This window comes from Saccostrea echinata, unplaced genomic scaffold (assembly GCF_033153115.1).
Source record: "Saccostrea echinata isolate AGI-Se365-2 ecotype Australia unplaced genomic scaffold, CSIRO_AGI_Sech_v1 ptg000023l, whole genome shotgun sequence".
Lineage (NCBI taxonomy): Eukaryota > Metazoa > Mollusca > Bivalvia > Ostreida > Ostreidae > Saccostrea > Saccostrea echinata.
This window is the reverse complement of record NW_026889772.1, coordinates 3405827-3427279: the sequence shown is the minus strand read 5'-3', so window position 1 is coordinate 3427279 and position 21453 is coordinate 3405827. Positions and strand designations below refer to the sequence as shown.

General features: G+C 33.7%; 1 protein-coding gene across 1 annotated transcript in view; it reads left to right on the top strand.

The window, feature by feature from the left end:
- The window catches only part of LOC133191085 (ATP-dependent RNA helicase DDX51-like), a 56070-nt gene extending 34989 nt beyond the window's left edge, over positions 1-21081 (top strand). The window contains exons 13-15 of the mRNA XM_061326770.1: positions 19359-19524; positions 20697-20831; positions 20975-21081. Coding sequence (XP_061182754.1) covers positions 19359-19524; positions 20697-20831; positions 20975-20998 — 325 coding nt within the window. The 3' untranslated portion in view covers positions 20999-21081. The remainder of the gene's footprint in view (positions 1-19358; positions 19525-20696; positions 20832-20974) is intronic.
- Positions 21082-21453: the final 372 nt, after the last annotated feature.

The following is a 21453-nucleotide window of genomic DNA, read 5'->3' as shown; positions in this document are numbered from 1 at the left end:
AACAAATCCAATGAAAATATTACGATTATAATGAACTCTGATATAACGAATTTGCGGATATAGCAAATGCGGCTAGGATAAGGCTGTCCGAAGAATGTCACAGTGTACCAGCTGCAGTAACTTCTCTGAACTACCTAGATATGACGTCATAATGGCATATGACGTCAAGTCACTGCAAATTTGATCAAACATGACGGGGAAAGTGTCATAACTTTTACATTCCTTTCACATCACATGTAGAATTTTTTTACGTTGATGTTTAATTTATGTGTCTGGATTGTTGTTTTAAGGCTGTTATGATGGTGAATATTTGCAGTATAATATTGTTATTCCTTTTTCTTGTCTAACATGTACGTATTCAAATAATTACAAAAAAAAAAAATGTAAAACGCTCCCCCTTACGCGTCTGTAGACAGAGTGAGAATTTATAAATCGTGTATACATTAGACTGGCACAAGTGAATAATAAGGATTAATTGAAGATTTTCTGTGTGAATCTACTAGAGAAATACGTACTCTAACTGAATTTTGCTGGGGGATTGTATGTAATTTATCCCATTTTGTATAAATTGCAATGAAGAGTGGAAAATGACCCCTTGTATGTGGGTAAGTTGAATTTCTCGTGAAATATTTTCTTAAGAAATAAAATTCAGACTTGCCCCCAGTACTTTATATATAGCTGCGAACTGGTTTTATGTCCTGTAGAGGATAAAAAGAATGAAAATTACATCTTTCATAACAAATTTTCTGTATCTTAAAATTCAGATATTTATCTGACATTATTTTTCATCAGTATTAATATTTGAAATTCAATTCATCAGAAATCTTAAGTAATCTAAGGAAAATTTTGTATTTAATACCTCCCAGTACATATTTAATAGTCATATTTGAAGGAAAAAAATGCATATTGCCAATTCGTTATACATGTATATACTTTAATGAATTCATTATACAGATAAAACAAATTAGGAATATAGCAAAGTGAATTCACAGGTCCCTAGGACTTCGCTATAACTGAGTTTTACTGTAATACACATATGAAGCACAAGTTATCTACACTTTATTATACCCCACGCAACTAGTTGCGGGGGGTATAATGTTTTTGACCCGTCCATCAGTCAGTCAGTCCGTCAGTCCTGTTTTTTTGTCAGCGCAACTCCTCCTAAACCCGGGCACAGAATTTCATCAAACTTTGCAGATATTTAGGACACAGTGTGTAGATGTGCATATTACCAGGAAATTCCGATTCCGTTATTTTTGCCCTCAGAATTTTGCTTATTATTGAAGAAACTTTCCAGCTAGGTACAGTAATAAGGAAATCCACTGGAGTCAGCCTTTGTAATGACATTTTATGTGAAATATTTTCTGACCTTAAAAGACCCCTATTGATTTTGAGATCAAAATATAAATGATTTAACACACACACAAAATCTTGAATCTTGGATAGTTCTCACCCCCCCCCCCCCCCCCCCCCCCCACCACCTTAAATTGGTGCTTTGCCTTAAATAATTTCAGAAGTACAGTATATAAACAAATTCATATGACTACATCATAATTTTGTTTCCATCAATTATTTAAATGTGTAAATTGTCATGTGTTGGACATGGACTTACACTCATTAACAAATCGAAATCACTGAGGAATTTAAATTACAGTTTGTCAGCATAACTCCTGCACTGAATTTCCTGAAACTTTGTAGGTATTTCAGACATAATGTATAGATTTGCATATAACCAAGAAATGTTGATTCCATTATTTATCTAGAAACTTCAGCCCAATTAGATCTGTAACATACAAAGATTTGAATGTCCTTATATGCAAGAAGTTTTGATGTGATGATTTTTTGCAAGTAATGCCCCTTTTTGAATTATACTGTGTATTTAAAATGCACTGTGCCATGCAGTACGTGTTGCATTGTCGAGTTTTGGGGGAGCGTGGGGTATGTGAGCTTGCTCACTTTTTCTTTCATTTGTTTACACAGTTTACACAATGGACTGACTTGTTTTGACAACATGTAACATATTTTAAAAACAGCCTAAGTGACATCAAGCAATTAGTGTTCTAAATGAAAATCAAGAAAACTGACCGATTTTATAAAACGTAAAGAGAAAAAAAAGCAATTAATACATGTGCATGTAACAGATAAATGTTGTATTATAAGACTTGAGCAAGGATGAGAACAAATCACAGTGTAATCCTACCCTGGCATCGGGAACCACTGGAGCATCAATTCAAATGTCAGCTATCCATGATTGCTTACGGTCAATCACCGGTAAATTGGACAATATCAATATTCTACAGCAATCAGTTAATAACATGAATCGAGATCTTTGGGACAACGAGGGGTTAGATGAACGTATCAAATATATCGGCCAACAACATGAAGATAATGTTGGTGAAATTGAAACGCTGAAATTAGAAAACAGTTTTTTGCGAAAAGAGCTCCAAGTTTTAAAGTCTATCGTCGTTAACCTAGACAGAAGAGTCACTCAGCAAGAGAACGAAATAGTGGACCTCAAAGGAAGATCTATGGAGGACAATATTCTTGTACATAATTTAGCGGAAGATGACCAGGAAGATCTGACAACTAGAGTTAGCGATTTGATCAAGGAGCATTTGAATCTGGAAGTTGGCTTCATCAGAATACACCGAAACGGTCAGAAATTTCCCGGTAATTCTAAACCAAGGTCAATAACAGGGAAATTACAGAACTACAACGATAAAGAACTCATCCTCCAGGCTATTAGACAAAAGAGGGAAAATGGCACCATTAATAACATGCCTTTTTACATAACTCCTCAGACCCCCTCCAAATAAATGAGAGTAAAAAAAAGCTACAGGAGATGAACAACAAGTATCGAGAAGAAAATGTAAAGACAAAGATAGTGGGAAATAAGTTAGTATTTCCAAATGGAAGTGTATATCTTGACAAGGTGCTACCACCACGAGCTGAGGATCTACTCATGCTGGACAAAGAAGAAATTGAAAAACTGGGAGAATGTGATGTTAACAGAAGTGACAGTGTTACAGAAGACAGGAATATCTTTACTTCACTCATTTCCGAAATTCATACATATGCACAGGTCAGAGACGTATGCAAAAATGTTTTACGCAATCCAAACTATGCCTGTGCCAACCACAACATCTTAGTGTACCGATTTAAAGATGCTCAAGGACGTGTGCATGACGGTTACTGTGATAATGGGGAGTACGGGGCCGGACGCTAAAGGTACTTCTTGAGAGAGATGTATTAAATGTAGCGGTTGTCATTTCGAGGAAAAATGGTAGGCATTTGGGTCCCCGTCGCTTTGACGTTATGAACGATCTTGTTATCAAAGCTGTGAGTCGCACCTGTTACTAAGAATTAAACAGACGAACACAATATAAATACTGTTTCTGTGTAACATGCAAAAGTAACTTTTTTCATAATTATTTGTTTATTTTTTTTCCTTCCTTTTCTATCCTTATCTAAGTTGGATTACTCTTCCCTAGCTTGAAAATTTTTTCTGGGAAAATATCAGTTACTCAGACTTACTCATTCATTATGTAGCAATTTGTATTTCCGATTGTATTTGTTTTGGGTATTATTTAGTGGTAAATGCAGATTGACAAATTCCTTTCTCCATCAGTAGATGCAATCAAATGGCTGATGGCAAGTTTAATTCACTTTTTTTGTAAATATGCACCTTTATCTTTCTACTACGTTTCTATTTCCCTTTTCTTCTCCTTTCTTTACTTTGGGCACTTTTTCAATTCCCTCTTGATTTTTTTATATGAATACTGTTAAGAAAAATCATCGAAATATACTCACAGTGAATTGCCAGGGTCTTGGAGATAAAAACAAAAGATTAGATGTTTTTAATACGTTAAGAAAAAAAAACTATAATGTTTACTTTCTGCAAGACACACACTTCATTAAAAATGACGAAAAATTCATCCAGACACAGTGGGGTTATCAGGCTTTCTTCAGTTCTTATAAGTCTAATTCGCGTGGTGTTGCTATTCTTTTTAATAATAATTGCGAAATAGATATACACAAACATTTGAGTGATGAAAACGGAAATTATATAATTATAGACTGTACCATTGAGGGTACAAATTTTTTACTTGCAAATATTTATGGGCCAAATTATGATACACCAGTTTTCTACTCTAATTTGATGAATGAGATTGAAAAGATGTATATGTTGCAACAAATAATCATAGCAGGGGATTTTAATTTAGTTTTGGATAAGGAATTAGATTCCATGAACTATAAAAACTTGAATAATCCAAAAGCGAGAATGGAAGTTATGAACTTAATGGAAAATTTGAATTTAAAAGATGTTTTCCGTGAAAATTATGTTCAAGTTAGACGCTATTCATGGAGGAAAAAGACACCCTTAAAACAGGCTAGGTTAGATTTTTTTCTAATTTCTGAATCATTGCTCCCTTCTGTTAGTAGTGTTCAATATGAAAGCAGCTATAGATCAGACCATTCTCAAGTTGTGATGTCTTTGAAAATAAATGACTTCCTAAAAGGTAAAGGATTTTGGAAGTTTAACAATTCTTTTTTAACAGATAAGGTTACATTGAATCAATCAAACAAAAAATTAATGAAGTGAAAGTTCAGTATGCTTGCCCAGTGTACAATATAGATAATCTTTGTTCTGTCGATAACGAATTATTATTTTTTACCATTAGTGACCAGTGTTTCTTAGATATTTTACTCATGGAAATCAGAGGAAAGACTATCTCTTATTCGAGTTAAAAGAAAAAAAAGATGATTGAAAGAGAATTGTATTTAGAAAATGAGATTCTATGAGATTAGAACAAAATTTAACAGAAAGTGCATTAGCTACCCTTAAAATGAAACAAACAGAACTTGAAGATATACATAAGACAAGGTTAAAGGGACAGGTTATCCGTTCCCGAATGAAATGGATTGATGAAGGAGAAAAACCATCAAAATATTTCAGTCAACTCGAATCTAGAAATTATATAAGTAAACAGATACCAAGATTAGAAAAAGAAAATGGATCTATTATTTCAAATCAATATGATATTCTAAATGAAACAAAATTATTTTATGAAAATCTATATAAAAAAAGAGAAGTAATAGAAAATGAAAACTATAGTGAAAAATTATCAGAATACAATGATATCCCCAAGCTGTCTTTTGAAGAATCACAAAATATAGAGGGCCCTGTAACAAAAACAGAGGTTCAAAAATTTCTTAAACAAATGAAAAATGATAAAAGCCCGGGTCCAGATGGATTCACTTGTGAATTCTTTAAATTTTTTTGGATGGATATTGGCACATTCATCACATGAGCAATCAATGATTCATACTTAAAACAAACATTTTCTGAACCAAACAAACTTGGCGTAATAACTTGTATTCCAAAAACTGGTAAGCCACGACAATTTTTAAAAAACTGGTGGCCTATTAGCCTCTTAAATGTTGTATATAAATTAGCCTCTGGATGTATCGCTGAAAGAATAAAAAATTTCTTAGATAAGTTAATACATGAAGACCAAACAGGATTTATTAAAGGTAGATTTATTGGTGAGAATATTAGATTAATATATGATATTATGCACCAAGCAGAATCGAGAAAAATACCTGGTCTACTAATGTTTATTGACTTCGAAAAAGGATTTGATACAATTTCATGGAACTTCATACATCAAACACTTTGTTTTTTCAATTTTGGTCCCTCAATTAGAAACTGGATAAAATGTTTCTATAATAATATCAAATCCTGAGTTATTCAAAATGGGATTGTGTCACAGTATTTCTGCCCTGAAAGGGGTTGTAGACAAGGTGATCCTATCTCACCATACCTTTTTTTACTTTGTGCAGAGATTCTAGGTATTTTAATTAGAAAAAATAAAGATATAAAAGGTATTACAATTGATGGTGAAGAATACAAGTTGTCACAATATGCAGATGATACATCTGTTATTTCTGATGGCTCTCCAAGCTCATTGGATGGAATTACAAGAGTTTTAGATTATTTTGCATCAATCTCAGGTCTAAAAATAAATTTTTCTAAAATTAAACTAGTTTGGATTGGAAGTAAAAAATTCTCAAAAGAAGTATTTCACCACTACAGATGGAAGTTTGATCCCAATACTACATCCTTTGATTTACTAGGTGTTAAGTTTTCTGTTGATTTACATGAGATGGTAGATTTTAATTACAAATTAAAAATTCAAGAAATTAAAAAAACCATGTTACAATGGAAAACTTGCAAACTTACTCCTCTTGGAAGACTGACAGTAATAAAAACATTATTAATACCTAAATTAAATCATCTCGTCCTCACTTTACCAAATCCCACTGATGATGTCTTAAGTGCTTTTGAAAAAGACTTGTATAATTTTCTTTGGAATAATAAGAATCATAAAGTTAAAATAAATGTAATGATTCAGGAGTATAGATATGGGGGTTTGAAAATGATAGATTATAAAGATTTTGTTACATCACTAAAATCCAGTTGGATAAGACGGGTTATGTGTTCAAATGCTAAATGGGTTAAATTACTTGAAACAGAATTGGAAACAAGTATAAATCATCTTTGGATGTTCGGAATTGATTTTATCAAGAATCTGAGTAGTATCATGAAAAATAAGTTTTGGAAAGATGTATTTTCCAGTTGGTGTAAAGTATACCAGACTAAAGCTATGGATGGTTTATATGTAACTCCTCCTCAAGAACACATATGGCATAATCCAGATGTTATTATCGGTGGCCGGTCAATTTTCATCAAAAGTTACTTTAATTCAGGCATTGTTTTTATCAATGACTTGCTAGATCCAAATGGGGATTTCTACAGTTTTGAATTCATACAAAATAACATTAAGGTAAACACAAACTATGTTGAATATGCAGGATTAAGGATGGCAATTAGAAAGAGGCTAGCCTGTTTTAAGAATTACAAAATAATGCCAATTTCTAGACCACTTATTCCAGCCACCCTTGGAATATTTTTAAAGAGTAAAAAAGGATGTAAAGATATGTATAATGTTCTCATTAATAATAAAAAGGGTAATATTACTTCAGTTATAAAATGGAGTGAAAATGGAGAAGAATTTGGTGAAGTATATTGGGAAAAAATTTTTGAGCTACCTTTCAAAACAACCCAAGAATCAAAACTCCAATGGCTACAATGCCAAATTTTGCATAGAATAATTCCTACAAAATGCTATCTTTTTAAATTAAAACTAATTGATTCACCATTATGCTCCTTCTGTGGGAAGGATATTGAAACTATTGATCATCTTTTTGTTGAATGTTCTCTAGTAAAAGAAGTTTGGTTAGAGATTGAGGAATGGATTTTGCAAAAATTGAACAGGTCTGTTTGCTTTGATAGGCAATCAATTTTATTTGGTAAATTTACAAATAGAAACTTATACAAGTTAGAAAATTTACTAATTCTGATAATAAAACAATATATTTTTGCAAGTCAGTTCGCCAAAACTATAAAATTAAATATTGAGGCTTTAAAAATTGTTATTACCGAAAGAATTAGAGTAGAAAAGTTCCTCTTGTTAAAAAACTGTAAATATGATGAATTTGAAAGACACTGGCAGGAAATAGTTGAAAAACTCTAAAATTTGCTCAACACAAATTATTACCTATACATGAGTTTTACAGGAAGTATGTGCCCCCTCTCCCATCTCTTTCTCCTCTCTCTCTCTCTCCTTGTAAACTTTCACACTAGTTTTATACAAAGTCTCCCTTTTCTCTTTATTTCATATGGTCTTGTACATTTATTAAGGTCTTCCGTTTCCAACGGAAGACCTTCTACTGATTGTGACGATTAAGATTATTAAGGTCTTCCGTTTCCAACGGAAGACCTTCTACTGATTGTGACGATTAAGATTATTCTTATTATTCTTTTTTTTTTCCTAGACGCCAACTTTGACGCTTCATATCTTCCTCATTTTTAAACAGATTTTGTTCAAATTTTCAGAGCTTTTAGACTTTACAAAACACCGTCAGAATACCGTAATACAATTCGGAAATTACCTTCTGTTCACGAGTTATTCCCCTTTGATTGAATTTTGCATGCCTCCGATTTCCAGACAAAGGCTCAGAAATGGTTATAATTGGAGCACAAAACCCTTTGAAATTGAAAAGAGGAAGCATTGAAGTTGTGCACATCGGTTTTTGTTTTTTGATTTTTGCATTAAAAATGGCGCTAGAGAGGGGTCAAAAGTTAGAACGCGGAAAACAGCAAAAAATTTGACATATTTTCCTTTATATCTTGAAAACTAGAAATATTTTGTTAAGACATGTAGAACAAAAGTTGTGCATAATTGCAAGGGCTTTCATATTATACTATTTAAAAGGGGCTGGCCCCTATGATTAGGGATCTTGGGCCCTTAAAAGTTTTTGCTTTATAACTCAAAAACGGTAAATATTTCGATCTGGATCTTGGGAACAAAATTGTTCTTTTACACCTTTTTGATCTAATGAAAATGTTGTTTTGTTCGAGTATACCATGGGTATTGCGTAATACGTATTAGAAAGCAGGCCAGGTAAACAGGTAACGTTTTTCATTCGGCAAGGAAATCAGACCTCTTCATGTGTATAACTTAAACAGACTTGCTATCAATAATATACCCTGCGGTATTTAATGTTAATTTTCTTTTTAATAAGGTTTAAAACGTGGTTTATGGTTCACTATTAAATTATTTATTACAACTAGTCTTTCTTTTCTTCTTTTTTAAATTAGATTAATAGTGTTCAAAAGCGGAGAATATTAAATCTATCTTTCTACGTTTATTATTACAACAAACTTTGTAAGTGATTTTAAACTGTATGCATTGAATAATTCACGATCATTAGCTGTATGCATATTACGGTCTCCATGTTCAGCTCGATGTTTAGTTATGTAACCCAACGCGCGAATCCCACGCCTTTGATCGAGGTCACCAGTGTACTAGCCACCTGTGGCCATAAACAAAGCTAGTATTTGTGATCGCGTATAATGTCAATTTTGTACAAAGAGCTATTAATTAATGGAAAGTTATGTTTTTGATTATATCGAATCAGTAACTAAAGATTACTTTACCGATCTTTTATAATCTTAATTCCAAACACTGGTGCATAAAAATCATTTTGAATTTTAATCGCTGTTTTTGTCTGTTCACGCAACAATACATTTAAAAAAAAGTATTGCTCTATCCCGTGTTGTTGTATTTTAATTCATCTGCAATTGTAATTGAATGGGGGCTTCGGTAAATAATTGTAATTACTACGCATGCTACGCACATATTATTTTTACCATCACTCTTGTGAATGTCCATTTATTATTTATAGAATTAAATAAACATTAACATAAATAAAAATTCCTTCAAATATACATGTAGTATAATTCAAGTCTTTGTAATATAGCAAACAGTTTCATCCATCTCTGCCGCTTTGTGTCTTAAGTGTTGTAGTCCAGTCCTCGTTTACATACACGTGGCCACAGAGAGCCGCAGGCACCTCGATGTTGAACAAATTATTTTTTCTACTTAACTTGTTACTGTATGCGAACAAAATGATAAACGTTTAATTATTCATAGGTTCCCATTATTTTTTCTGAAAATCAGAACACATTTATCAGCTCTCTTAAGGTTTTACGGACACATACAATGTACACGCATGCAAGTACAGAACATGCACGTTTTATAAGTGCATATGCAAGAGCGCCCCAAGTATATGCATATCGAGAGTTTGAAATACAGAAAAATTCTAAATCCCGTATTTTTTTTTTTTCATTATTTTTGCAATAAAATATCGACTACACTGAAATGATTTTATTGATTTACAGCATATATTAAAGTGAATTATAGGTCCGCTGAGTTGATCATGAGTTGTTTTTATAACGGGTAGTCCTCCAGGCCAGTCATCGTCACGGTTTGTAACATCGTAATTACACAGGTAAATTAATCCGAACATTCATTGATGTGTATCGGTATAGTGTACCTGTACAGGCAGTGTGTATATTTTTATGAAGCCTTCGTCCAAACGAACAATATAATAAATCTTGAATGAATTAACTAACCCCTTCAGTACACACACATTCGCCTATACCTGAGATCTAATCAAAATCAGATCTTTTTTACGGCCCGGAATTCTGATAGTCGCTGTATTTCTAATCTGATTGACTATACACATACCTTTAACAAATATTCTTTAATTTTCTTCGGGACCCCTGCATCACTAGTCAGGTGCTGTACCGACTGAGCTACCCAGGCCGATATCCACGACCCAAACCATTACAGTTTAAATAATAAATAATTAATAAAACTTTTATTAACTAATATCTTCATTTTTTTTAAAATAAATTTTTAACTTAATAATAAGAAATCAATGCAGGTGCTCCACGTGTCAATTATTGTGATAGAGGTACTTACCACGTGACCTGATCATAATGCATTCATATTGGTCAACTCTGTGATGCATGTGTGTATTTATCAAACCTTTCAAACTCTTTCCTCTTGACACCATCTTTAAGTGTATTAAAAAGTCAAGCGACTTCCTGTCAATTTTGAATATCGCCACCGCATGTGTATTTTGAACTTTGATTACCAATTTCATTATTTTCATCAATAATAAATATCCTTTTAGCCTGTCATTTTCGGAATTTTAAAAACTAAACTTCACACAAAAAATCACGGACTTCTTGTTAAGTTATGATGCAAACAAACGACTGAAACATCTTGAACACAAGAAGGGTTGGTGAGGTGCATAACTACATGTATAAAATAAAAAAAATCAAAGGCGGATCCATGGCCGACGCGCCGGGCGCACGCCCCCCCCCCCCCTCCCGTTCCGTTTTCGAATTTTTTGTATGTAGAACTTATATGTCCATTATCCTTAAATCAAGGAAAAAACATCTCTTATTTGTAAGAATTTGTCAACTTCTGGGGGCTTTGCCCCTGGATCTCCACCAGGGCTTTGTTATAGACCCTCTGGGGGCTTCATTGCAGCCCCCCCAGACCCCTCCCCTGCCTTCTACTTTGCCCCCCCCCCCGTTATGAAATTCCTGGATCTGCCACTGCAAGGGGCGTAATAAACAAGAATAATATAACTTTGAAGGGATGTGATCATCGGTATTGGTACTTTTACCTATGATATATACACAAAGACCTCTAGATCTACACGACAGAAATAAAGCTTGAGCGGTAGCTCTGCTTTAAAACATGTATCTACTTTTCGGTACAATCATAGAAAATTATAAGTATTTAGCAAATCCTTGCTACAAAGCACAAACACCATAATATTAAACTTGACATGTAACTAAAATTATTCCATCAATAATCCACGAACATACATTGAAAGGATTTTAAATATCTGTAAAAATTAAAAAGCAATTTGGAATTTTAAAAAAAAACTGTCGGCGAGTTTCTTATTGCTGCTATTACGTTGAACATGCCATTTGATTGACAATCTCTCTATATATGTAATATAGAATTTTTTGTATTATTTTCATTTTTTATCTTAATAATTAAATATTACTGATTATTTTTATTTTTATCATTATTTTGTACTACACGTATGTGTTTGTGGTTTAAGTGCAAAGTTAGGCTGTAGATTATAAAACTATAACATATGCCAGGACAGACATTTCTACATGTTACTTTTCAAGGACATAGCATCGTTTTTGAAAAGGGGGGGGGGGGCAACCAGAGAAAAAAAATTAACTTACCTGAAAAGACTTCACAAGCAAAACCAAAATAGGAAAATAGTCCAGAATCCTATTTCCTGGCGGAAAGGGGTGGGGACAACGGGACAATACTGCAACAAAAAGTGGGGGCCAACGGGACTTTCAATGAACATTACTAAAGTAAAAAATTAGGTCTGAAAAAAGGGGGAGGCTGATGCTACGTGCCTGCTCTTATAGCTCATGCTTTATTTGATCTGCAATATCATAAGTTTACTTGATTGAATATCTCGGAGTCTCTCTTATCCTTTCTACAGCCTTTTAGTTTGACCAACTATGCAAAATTTAGCCTTTTGAACAGTTGGCGTTAGGGCTTTCATACTTCACATCCGAAATTCTTTGTGACAAGACCTTTTCTTTGGAATAAATATTTTTGACCTTGTGACGTTCACCTTGGAGTTTGACCCACTTTTTAAAAAATCTAACCTTGGCAATACCTTTTGAACGGTTGGGACTAGTGTTTTCACATTCACAGGTGTATTCCTTGTGAAAACGCTGTTCATTGGATATCAACAATTTTTACTATTTGACCTTGACCTTGGAGTTTGACGTACTTTAAAAAAAAATTAAAAGTTTTGACTTTTTACCTTTGACCTTAGAGTTTGACCTACCTTTGAAACATTTTAATCTCATTCATAACTTTTCAACGGTTGATGTTAGGGTTTTCGTATTTTTACATGTGTGTTTCTTGTGACAAGACCCTCCCTTGAGTACCGACAGTTTTGACTTTTGTCCTTGATCTTGGGGTTTGACCTACTTTTGAAAAAAAAAAGTTGACCTTTGTCATAACTTTTGAATAATTAATGCTAGGGCTTTCATATTTCAATGTCTATTTCTTATGACAAGGCATTCCTTTGGACACCGTTATTCTATCCTTGACCTTAACATTTGACTTGAGTATAAAAAAAAATTAACCTTTGCCATGCTTTTCAATAGTTAGTCTTATAGCGGTTTCATATTTCACAGTTATATTCACTGAGACGAGATCTTTCTTTGGGTAACATAATTTCTTATCTCTTGACTTTGACCTTGGAGTTGGATACAGAGTGTGTCATGGCTTTCGCAAGGTCATTTGGACAAGTTCAAGGTCACATGCATTCCTTTATCGTCTTTATACTACAGAGTGAAACATTGTTAGTTGATACCTCTTACAAGATTGCTTATAACCTTATGATATGGCATGACCTTGACTCAAGGTCACTTCTTCCTGCCTGCAGCTCCAACGGAAGACCTACTCGTTGCTTTGCAACGAGCTCGGCTCTAGTTCTTATTATTCTTTTTTTTTTTTTTTCCTAGACGCCAACTTTGACGCTTCATATCTTCCTCATTTTTAAACAGATTTTGTTCAAATTTTCAGAGCTTTTAGACTTTACAAAACACTGCAGAATACCTTAATACAATTCAGAAATTACCTTCTGTTCACGAGTTATTCCCCTTTGATTGAATTTTGCATGCCTCCGATTTCCAGACAAAGGCTCAGAAATGGTTATAATTGGAGCACAAAACCCTTTGAAATTGAAAAGAGGAAGCATTGAAGTTGTGCACATTGGTTTTTGTTTTTTGATTTTTGCATTAAAAATGGCGCTAGAGAGGGGTCAAAAGTTAGAACGCGGAAAACAGCAAAAAATTTGACATATTTTCCTTTATATCTTGAAAACTAGAAATATTTTGTTAAGACATGGAGAACAAAAGTTGTGCATAATTGCAAGGGCTTTCATATTATACTATTTAAAAGGGGCTGGCCCCTATGATTAGGGATCTTGGGCCCTTAAAAGTTTTTGCTTTATAACTCAAAAACGGTAAATATTTCGATCTGGATCTTGGGAACAAAATTGTTCTTTTACACCTTTTTGATCTAATGAAAATGTTGTTTTGTTCGAGTATACCATGGGTATTGCGTAATACGTATTAGAAAGCAGGCCAGGTAAACAGGTAACGTTTTTCATTCGGCAAGGAAATCAGACCTCTTCATGTGTATAACTTATAATTAAACAGACTTGCTATCAATAATATACCCTGCGGTATTTAATGTTAATTTTCTTTTTAATAAGGTTTAAAACGTGGTTTATGGTTCACTATTAAATTATTTATTACAACTAGTCGTTCTTTTCTTCTTTTTTAAATTAGATTAATAGTGTTCAAAAGCGGAGAATATTAAATCTATCTTTCTACGTTTATTATTACAACAAACTTTGTAAGTGATTTTAAACTGTATGCATTGAATAATTCACGATCATTAGCTGTATGCATATTACGGTCTCCATGTTCAGCTCGATGTTTAGTTATGTAACCCAACGCGCGAATCCCACGCCTTTGATCGAGGTCACCAGTGTACTAGCCACCTGTGGCCATAAACAAAGCTAGTATTTGTGATCGCGTATAATGTCAATTTTGTACAAAGAGCTATTAATTAATGGAAAGTTATGTTTTTGATTATATCGAATCAGTAAGATTACTTTACCGATCTTTTATAATCTTAATTCCAAACACTGGTGCATAAAAATCATTTTGAATTTTAATCGCTGTTTTTGTCTGTTCACGCAACAATACATTTAAAAAAAGTATTGCTCTATCCCGTGTTGTTGTATTTTAATTCATCTGCAATTGTAATTGAATGGGGGCTTCGGTAAATAATTGTAATTACTACGCATGCTACGCACATATTATTTTTACCATCACTCTTGTGAATGTCCATTTATTATTTATAGAATTAAATAAACATTAACATAAATAAAAATTCCTTCAAATATACATGTAGTATAATTCAAGTCTTTGTAATATAGCAAACAGTTTCATCCATCTCTGCCGCTTTGTGTCTTAAGTGTTGTAGTCCAGTCCTCGTTTACATACACGTGGCCACAGAGAGCCGTGGGCACCTCGATGTTGAACAAATTATTTTTTCTACTTAACTTGTTACTGTATGCGAACAAAATGATAAACATGTAATTATTTATAGGTTCCCATTATTTTTTCTGAAAATCAGAACACATTTATCAGCTCTCTTAAGGTTTTACGGACACATACAATGTACACGCATGCAAGTACAGAACATGCACGTTTTATAAGTGCATATGCAAGAGCGCCCCAAATATATGCATATCGAGAGTTTGAAATACAGAAAAATTCTAAATCCCGCATTTTTTTTTTCATTATTTTTGCAATAAAATATTGACTACACTGAAATGATTTTATTGATTTACAGCATATATTAAAGTGAATTATAGGTCCGCTGAGTTGATCATGAGTTGTTTTTATAACGGGTAGTCCTCCTGGCCAGTCATCGTCACGGTTTGTAACATCGTAATTACACAGGTAAATGCTAAGATGTCAATCCATATATTTTCCATAAGAAATGAATTACCGGGAGATGTCTCGTTTTCTCTGATCATATATTAATTGACAGCGTTTATGAACAGCTGTTAAAACACAGGCCTTTGTAAACCGGTAAATCACAAAAAAGAAAAATCCGAGACATAAAAAAACAGAAAATATAAATATCTCTGGAAATAACATTGCCTTTAGATAACTAAAATAAATTAATGTCCGCCGATTTTTGAATTAATCCGAACATTCATTGATGTGTACCGGTGTAGTGTACCTGTACAGGCAGTGTGTATATTTTTATGAAGCCTTCATCCAACCGAACAATATAATAAATCTTGAATGAATTAACTAACCCCTTCAGTACACACACTTTTGCCTATACCTGAGATCTAATCAAAATCAGATCTTTTTTACGGCCCAGAATTCTGATAGTCGCTGTATTTCTAATCTGATTGACTATACACGTACCTTTAACAAATATTCTTTTTCTTCGGGACCCCTGCATCACTAGTCAGGTGCTCTGCCGACTGAGCTACCCAGGCCGATATCCACGACCCAAACCATTACAGTTTAAATAATAAATAATTAATAAAACTTTTATTAACTAATATCTTCATTTTTTTTAAAATAAATTTTTAACTTAATTATAAGAAATCAATGCAGGTGCTCCACGTATCAATTATTGTGATAGAGGTACTTACCACGTGACCTGATCATAATGCATTCATATTGGTCAACTCTGTGATGCATGACATTGTGTGTATTTATCAAACCTTTCAAACTCTTTCCTCTTGACACCATCTTTAAGTGTATTAAAAAGTCAAGCGACTTCCTGTCAATTTTGAATATCGCCACCGCACGTGTATTTTGAACTTTGATTACCAATTTCATTATTTTCATCAATAATAAATATCCTTTTAGCCTGTCATTTTCGGAATTTTAAAAACTAAACTTCACACAAAAAATCACGGACTTCTTGTTAAGTTATAATGCAAACAAACGACTGAAACATCTTGAACACAAGAAGGGTTGGTGAGGTGCATAACTACATGTATAAAATAAAAAAAAAGCAAAGGCGGATCCAGGGCCGGCGCGCTGGGCGCACGCCCCCCCCCCTTCCGTTCCGTTTTCGAATTTTTTGTATGTAGAACTTATATGTCCATTATCCTTATATCAAGGAAAAAACATCTCTTATTTGTAAGAATTTGTCAACTTCTGGGGGCTTTGCCCCTGGATCCCCACCAGGGCTTTGTTATAGACCCTCTGGGGGCTTCATTGCAGCCCCCCCCAGACCCCTCCCCTGCCTTCTACTTTGCCCCCCCCCCCCCCCCCCCCCCGTTATGAAATTCCTGGATCTGCCACTGCAAGGGGCGTAATAAACAAGAATAATATAACTTTGAAGGGATGTGATCATCGGTATTGGTACTTTTACCTATGATATATACACAAAGACCTCTAGATCTACACGACAGAAATAAAGCTTGAGCGGCAGCTCTGCTTTAAAACATGTATCTACTTTTCGGTACAATCATAGAATATTATATTAAGTATTTAGCAAATCCTTGCTACAAAGCACAAACACCATAATATTAAACTTGACATGTAACTAAAATTATTCCATCAATAATCCACGAACATACATTGAAAGGATTATAAATATCTGTAGAAATTAAAAAGCAATTTGGAATTTAAAAAAAAAAAACTGTCGGCGAGTTTCTTATTGCTGCTATTGCGTTGAACATGCCATTTGATTGACAATCTCTCTATACATGTGATATAGAATTTTTTGTATTATTTTTATTTTTTATCTTAATAATTAAATATTACTGATTATTTCTATTTTTATCATTATTTTGTACTACACGTATGTGTTTGTGGTTTAAGTGCAAAGTTAGGCTGTAGATTATAAAACTATAACATATGCCAGGACAGACATTTCTACATGTTACTTTTCAAGGACATAGCATCGTTTTTGAAAGGGGGGGGGGGGCAACCAGAGAAAAAAAATTAACTTACCTGAAAAGACTTTACAAGCAAAACCAAAATAGGAAAATAGCCCAGAATCCTATTTCCTGGCGGAAAGGGGTGGGGACAACGGGACAATACTGCAACAAAAAGTGGGGGCCAACGGGACTTTCAATGAACATTACTAAAGTAAAAAATTAGGTCTGAAAAAAGGGGGAGGCTGATGCTACGTGCCTGCTCTTATAGCTCATGCTTTATTTGATCTGCAATATCATAAGTTTACTTGATTGAATATCTCGGAGTCTCTCTTATCCTTTTAGTTTGACCAACTATGCAAAATTTAGCCTTTTGAACAGTTGGCGTTAGGGCTTTCATACTTCACATCCGAAATTCTTTGTGACAAGACCTTTTCTTTGGAATAAATATTTTTGACCTTGTGACGTTCACCTTGGAGTTTGACCCACTTTTTAAAAAAATCTAACCTTGGCAATACCTTTTGAGCGGTTGGGACTAGTGTTTTCACATTCACAGGTGTATTCCTTGTGAAAACGCTGTTCATTGGATATCAACAATTTTTACTATTTGACCTTGACCTTGGAGTTTGACGTACTTTAAAAAAAATTAAAAGTTTTGACTTTTTACCTTTGACCTTAGAGTTTGACCTACCTTTGAAACATTTTAATCTCATTCATAACTTTTCAACGGTTGGTGTTAGGGTTTTCATATTTTTACATGTGTGTTTCTTGTGACAAGACCCTCCCTTGAGTACCGACAGTTTTGACTTTTGTCCTTGATCTTGGGGTTTGACCTACTTTTGAAAAAAAAACGTTGACCTTTGTCATAACTTTTGAATAATTAATGCTAGGGCTTTCATATTTCAATGTCTATTTCTTATGACAAGGCATTCCTTTGGACACCGTTAATCTATCCTTGACCTTAACATTTGACTTGAGTATAAAAAAAATTAACCTTTGCCATGCTTTTCAATAGTTAGTCTTATAGCGGTTTCATATTTCACAGTTATATTCACTGAGACGAGATTTTTCTTTGGGTAACATAAATCTCTTGACTTTGACCTTGGAGTTGGATACGGATTTGAGAAACTTAAACCTTCGCCATAAGCTGCAATACCGGGGCATCAGTGTTTCACAAACACGTCTTGTTCAATATCCAAACTGGACAGAAACATTCACAATGAATCCTTAAATCATTGTGTGGAACCTGATAAATTATTTGACTCGATCTATGGTCTGAAAGAACATGGCTAACCTTATCCAGTCAATAGCTCACAGATTGGGATTTTTCTTAACCAGTGTGTGTTATGGTCTTGATGAAAGGTCATTTGGATGAGTTTGGATGAGAAGCTTTAAATTCGTTACCGTCTTTTTCTAGTGAAACATTGTTGGTATCATGCAGAGTGTGACATGGCCTAAACTCAAGTTCAAGGTCACTAAGGATAAGATATTTTGACTGGATGTATGGACTGTATGAACATGTGTGAATTTGAGAAGTTAGTAATACACAGATGGGGTTTGCTCATAACCAGAGTGTGTCATGGCTTTCGCAAGGTCATTTGGACAAGTTCAAGGTCACATGCATTCCTTTATCGTCTTTATACTACAGAGTGAAACATTGTTAGTTGATACCTCTTACAAGATTGCTTATAACCTTATGATATAGCATGACCTTGACTCAAGGTCACTTCTTCCTGCCTGCAGCTCCAACGGAAGACCTACTCGTTGCTTTGCAACGAGCTCAGCTCTAGTTTATATATACGTTTGTGTGTATTTGTGTAATATGTGTGAAAGTAGAATAAAAAAAAAAGAAAAAAAAAAAAAAAGAAGACTTGAACACTTTTATGTAGTTATACAAATTGACATGTATTTCACAAAATGATCAACAAATGTGTAATACAATACTTGATCAATGTTTATCAAAGCTTTTTATGTTACATTGAACTTCTGATGTTTGAACATTTTTCTGCAGTCCCTTGAAGTTCAATGTATGTGTAATAGGCTATAGTATGCTTTGTGTGATTTTGTGTCTCAATTAATCAATCCATTGTCTGTCCATTAACTCCTTAATTTGATTTGATAACTTGAGCTCTTTATGATGAGTTCAAATTCTATAACAGTTCACTTGTAGGGAATCTAAAAAGGTCAAGGTCAGAGTATTTGATATCATTGACCTGGAGTTGTCACTTAAAGGTCAGAGTTATTGTACACACTTAGATACAATAAATTTTCACTGTACAGATGATGTTTGAAAAAAGAAGTTTCCAGAGGGGGTATTAAAGCTGCTCAGCTGTAGCTCAAACTTACAAAAAAAAATGCGTACGTTACTTGCTATTTTCTGTATTTTACAGTTTGATTTGCTCTGATGCCATGGCACGAGGTATGGATATAGACAATGTGAAGTTTGTGATTTCTTATGATCCACCCCCTTACATAAAGACCTACATCCATAGAGTGGGCAGAACAGCAAGGGCTGGAAAGGAAGGGACAGCTCTTACACTTCTACAGAAAAAAGAGGTATATCAGATAAAGTTAATAAAAGACATGTAATCTACTCAGAAAGGAGGGGACAGCTCTTATACTGCTACAGAAAAAAGAGGTATATCAAATACAGTTAATAAAGGACATGTAATCTACTCAGAAAGAAGGGGACAGCTCTTACACTGCTACAGAAAAAAGAGGTATATCAGATACAATTAATAAAGGACATGTAATCTACTTAGAAAGGGAGGGGACAGCTCTTACACTGCTACAGAAAAAAGAGGTATATCAGATACAGTTAATAAAGGACATGTAATCTACTCAGAAAGAAGGGGACAGCTCTTACACTGTTACAGAAAAAAGAGGTATATCAGATACAGTTAATAAAGGACATGTAATCTACTTAGAAAGGGAGGGGACAGCTCTTACACTGCTACAGAAAAAAGAGGTATATCAGATACAGTTAATAAAGGACATGTAATCTACTTAGAAACGAGGGAACAGCTTTTACACTGCTACAGAAAAAAGAGGTCAGATCGAGTTTTATAGGAACAGCTATATAATTTAAACACTTTCACTAAAGTGAATTTAAAAACACGTCGTAAATTTAATGATGTTCATCTCTACTCATTGTCCTCTCTAAGTTAACAAGGTCAATGTGATGTTGAAAAAAGTGTCAGGGCTTTAATTATTTTATAACTTTTTTTTCTTGGAATGAATTTAAAACCTTAGTATGTTGGTGCCCATGACCTTAACATATACTTAGTACTTAGAATTTTCCATGTTTTGAAGCATGACCATTCACTTCTAGGCAGCTCACTGTGTGATCAGATGTTGAAAAATATGTAAACTTGAAACCTTGAAACACTATTGTTTTTAACAATTACAATGCATATGTATTTTAAAATTATACAGTACATATACTGTAAACCAACTTTTATTCATGTGCAAAAAATATCTGAGAGTTTCTGCGACCTACTTAAACATGCCACAAACCATTTATTTTGCTTTCAATTGTATTTGTAGAGAATGTTTCCTCAATCGGGAAAATTAATCGTCAAGGATTGATTTCAAAATGACGAATCGCAATTAAAAGATGACATGAATAATAGTTGGTTTACAGTATATTCAGCCTGTAACCTTGGAATTTTTTTAAAACAAGGGACAGGGTGTTAAAAAGATTGTTTTTAATTCCTTGGTATATATAGTTCCATCACTTCAAGACAATGACAAAAGAGGCTGGGAAAACCTACATGGAGAAGTTTAAAGTGAACTCTGGGGAGTTTGAGGATCTTATGGAGGGATATCAGAAAGCTCTAGCACAGCTTCCACACATCCTAAAGGTATTGTATATACAAGTACAAGTGATGTGGGATTAATAAAAAAAAATTGAATATTCAAAGATGGTCATTTCTTGTATTTTTCATGGCTTTTATGACAAATCAGAACTTGAAATCTTTTTAAACATGGAGTTCTTTTCTTTCAGAATGAAAAATTTCCTAAAAGATGATTTAGAAGATGAACTTTAACAATATGGCACTAGATGTACATTGTACATGTATTTTTAGCCAATAAATGTTGAGGTTTGTCAAATTTGTCATGTTTTGTCAAGACTTGTAAATCAGATATTTTTAAATTTACATTTTCATGTTCATACAGTACAATTTGAACTAACATATCTCTATTACTGAGAAAACAGTTGTCTGAAAGACGAATTGAACATGTTTTATATATCTACCATGATAATAAAATCCAATGTAGATAGGAGTGTGATGTCACATCTCGCTGATACTTCACACAGTATCAATAGATAGGAGTGTGATGTCACGAATCACTGATACTTCACATAGTGTCTGTAGATAGAAGTGCAATGTCATGACTTACTGATACTTCACACAGTATCAATAGATAGGAGTGCAATGTCATGTCTCACTGATACTTCACACAGTATCAATAGATAGGAGT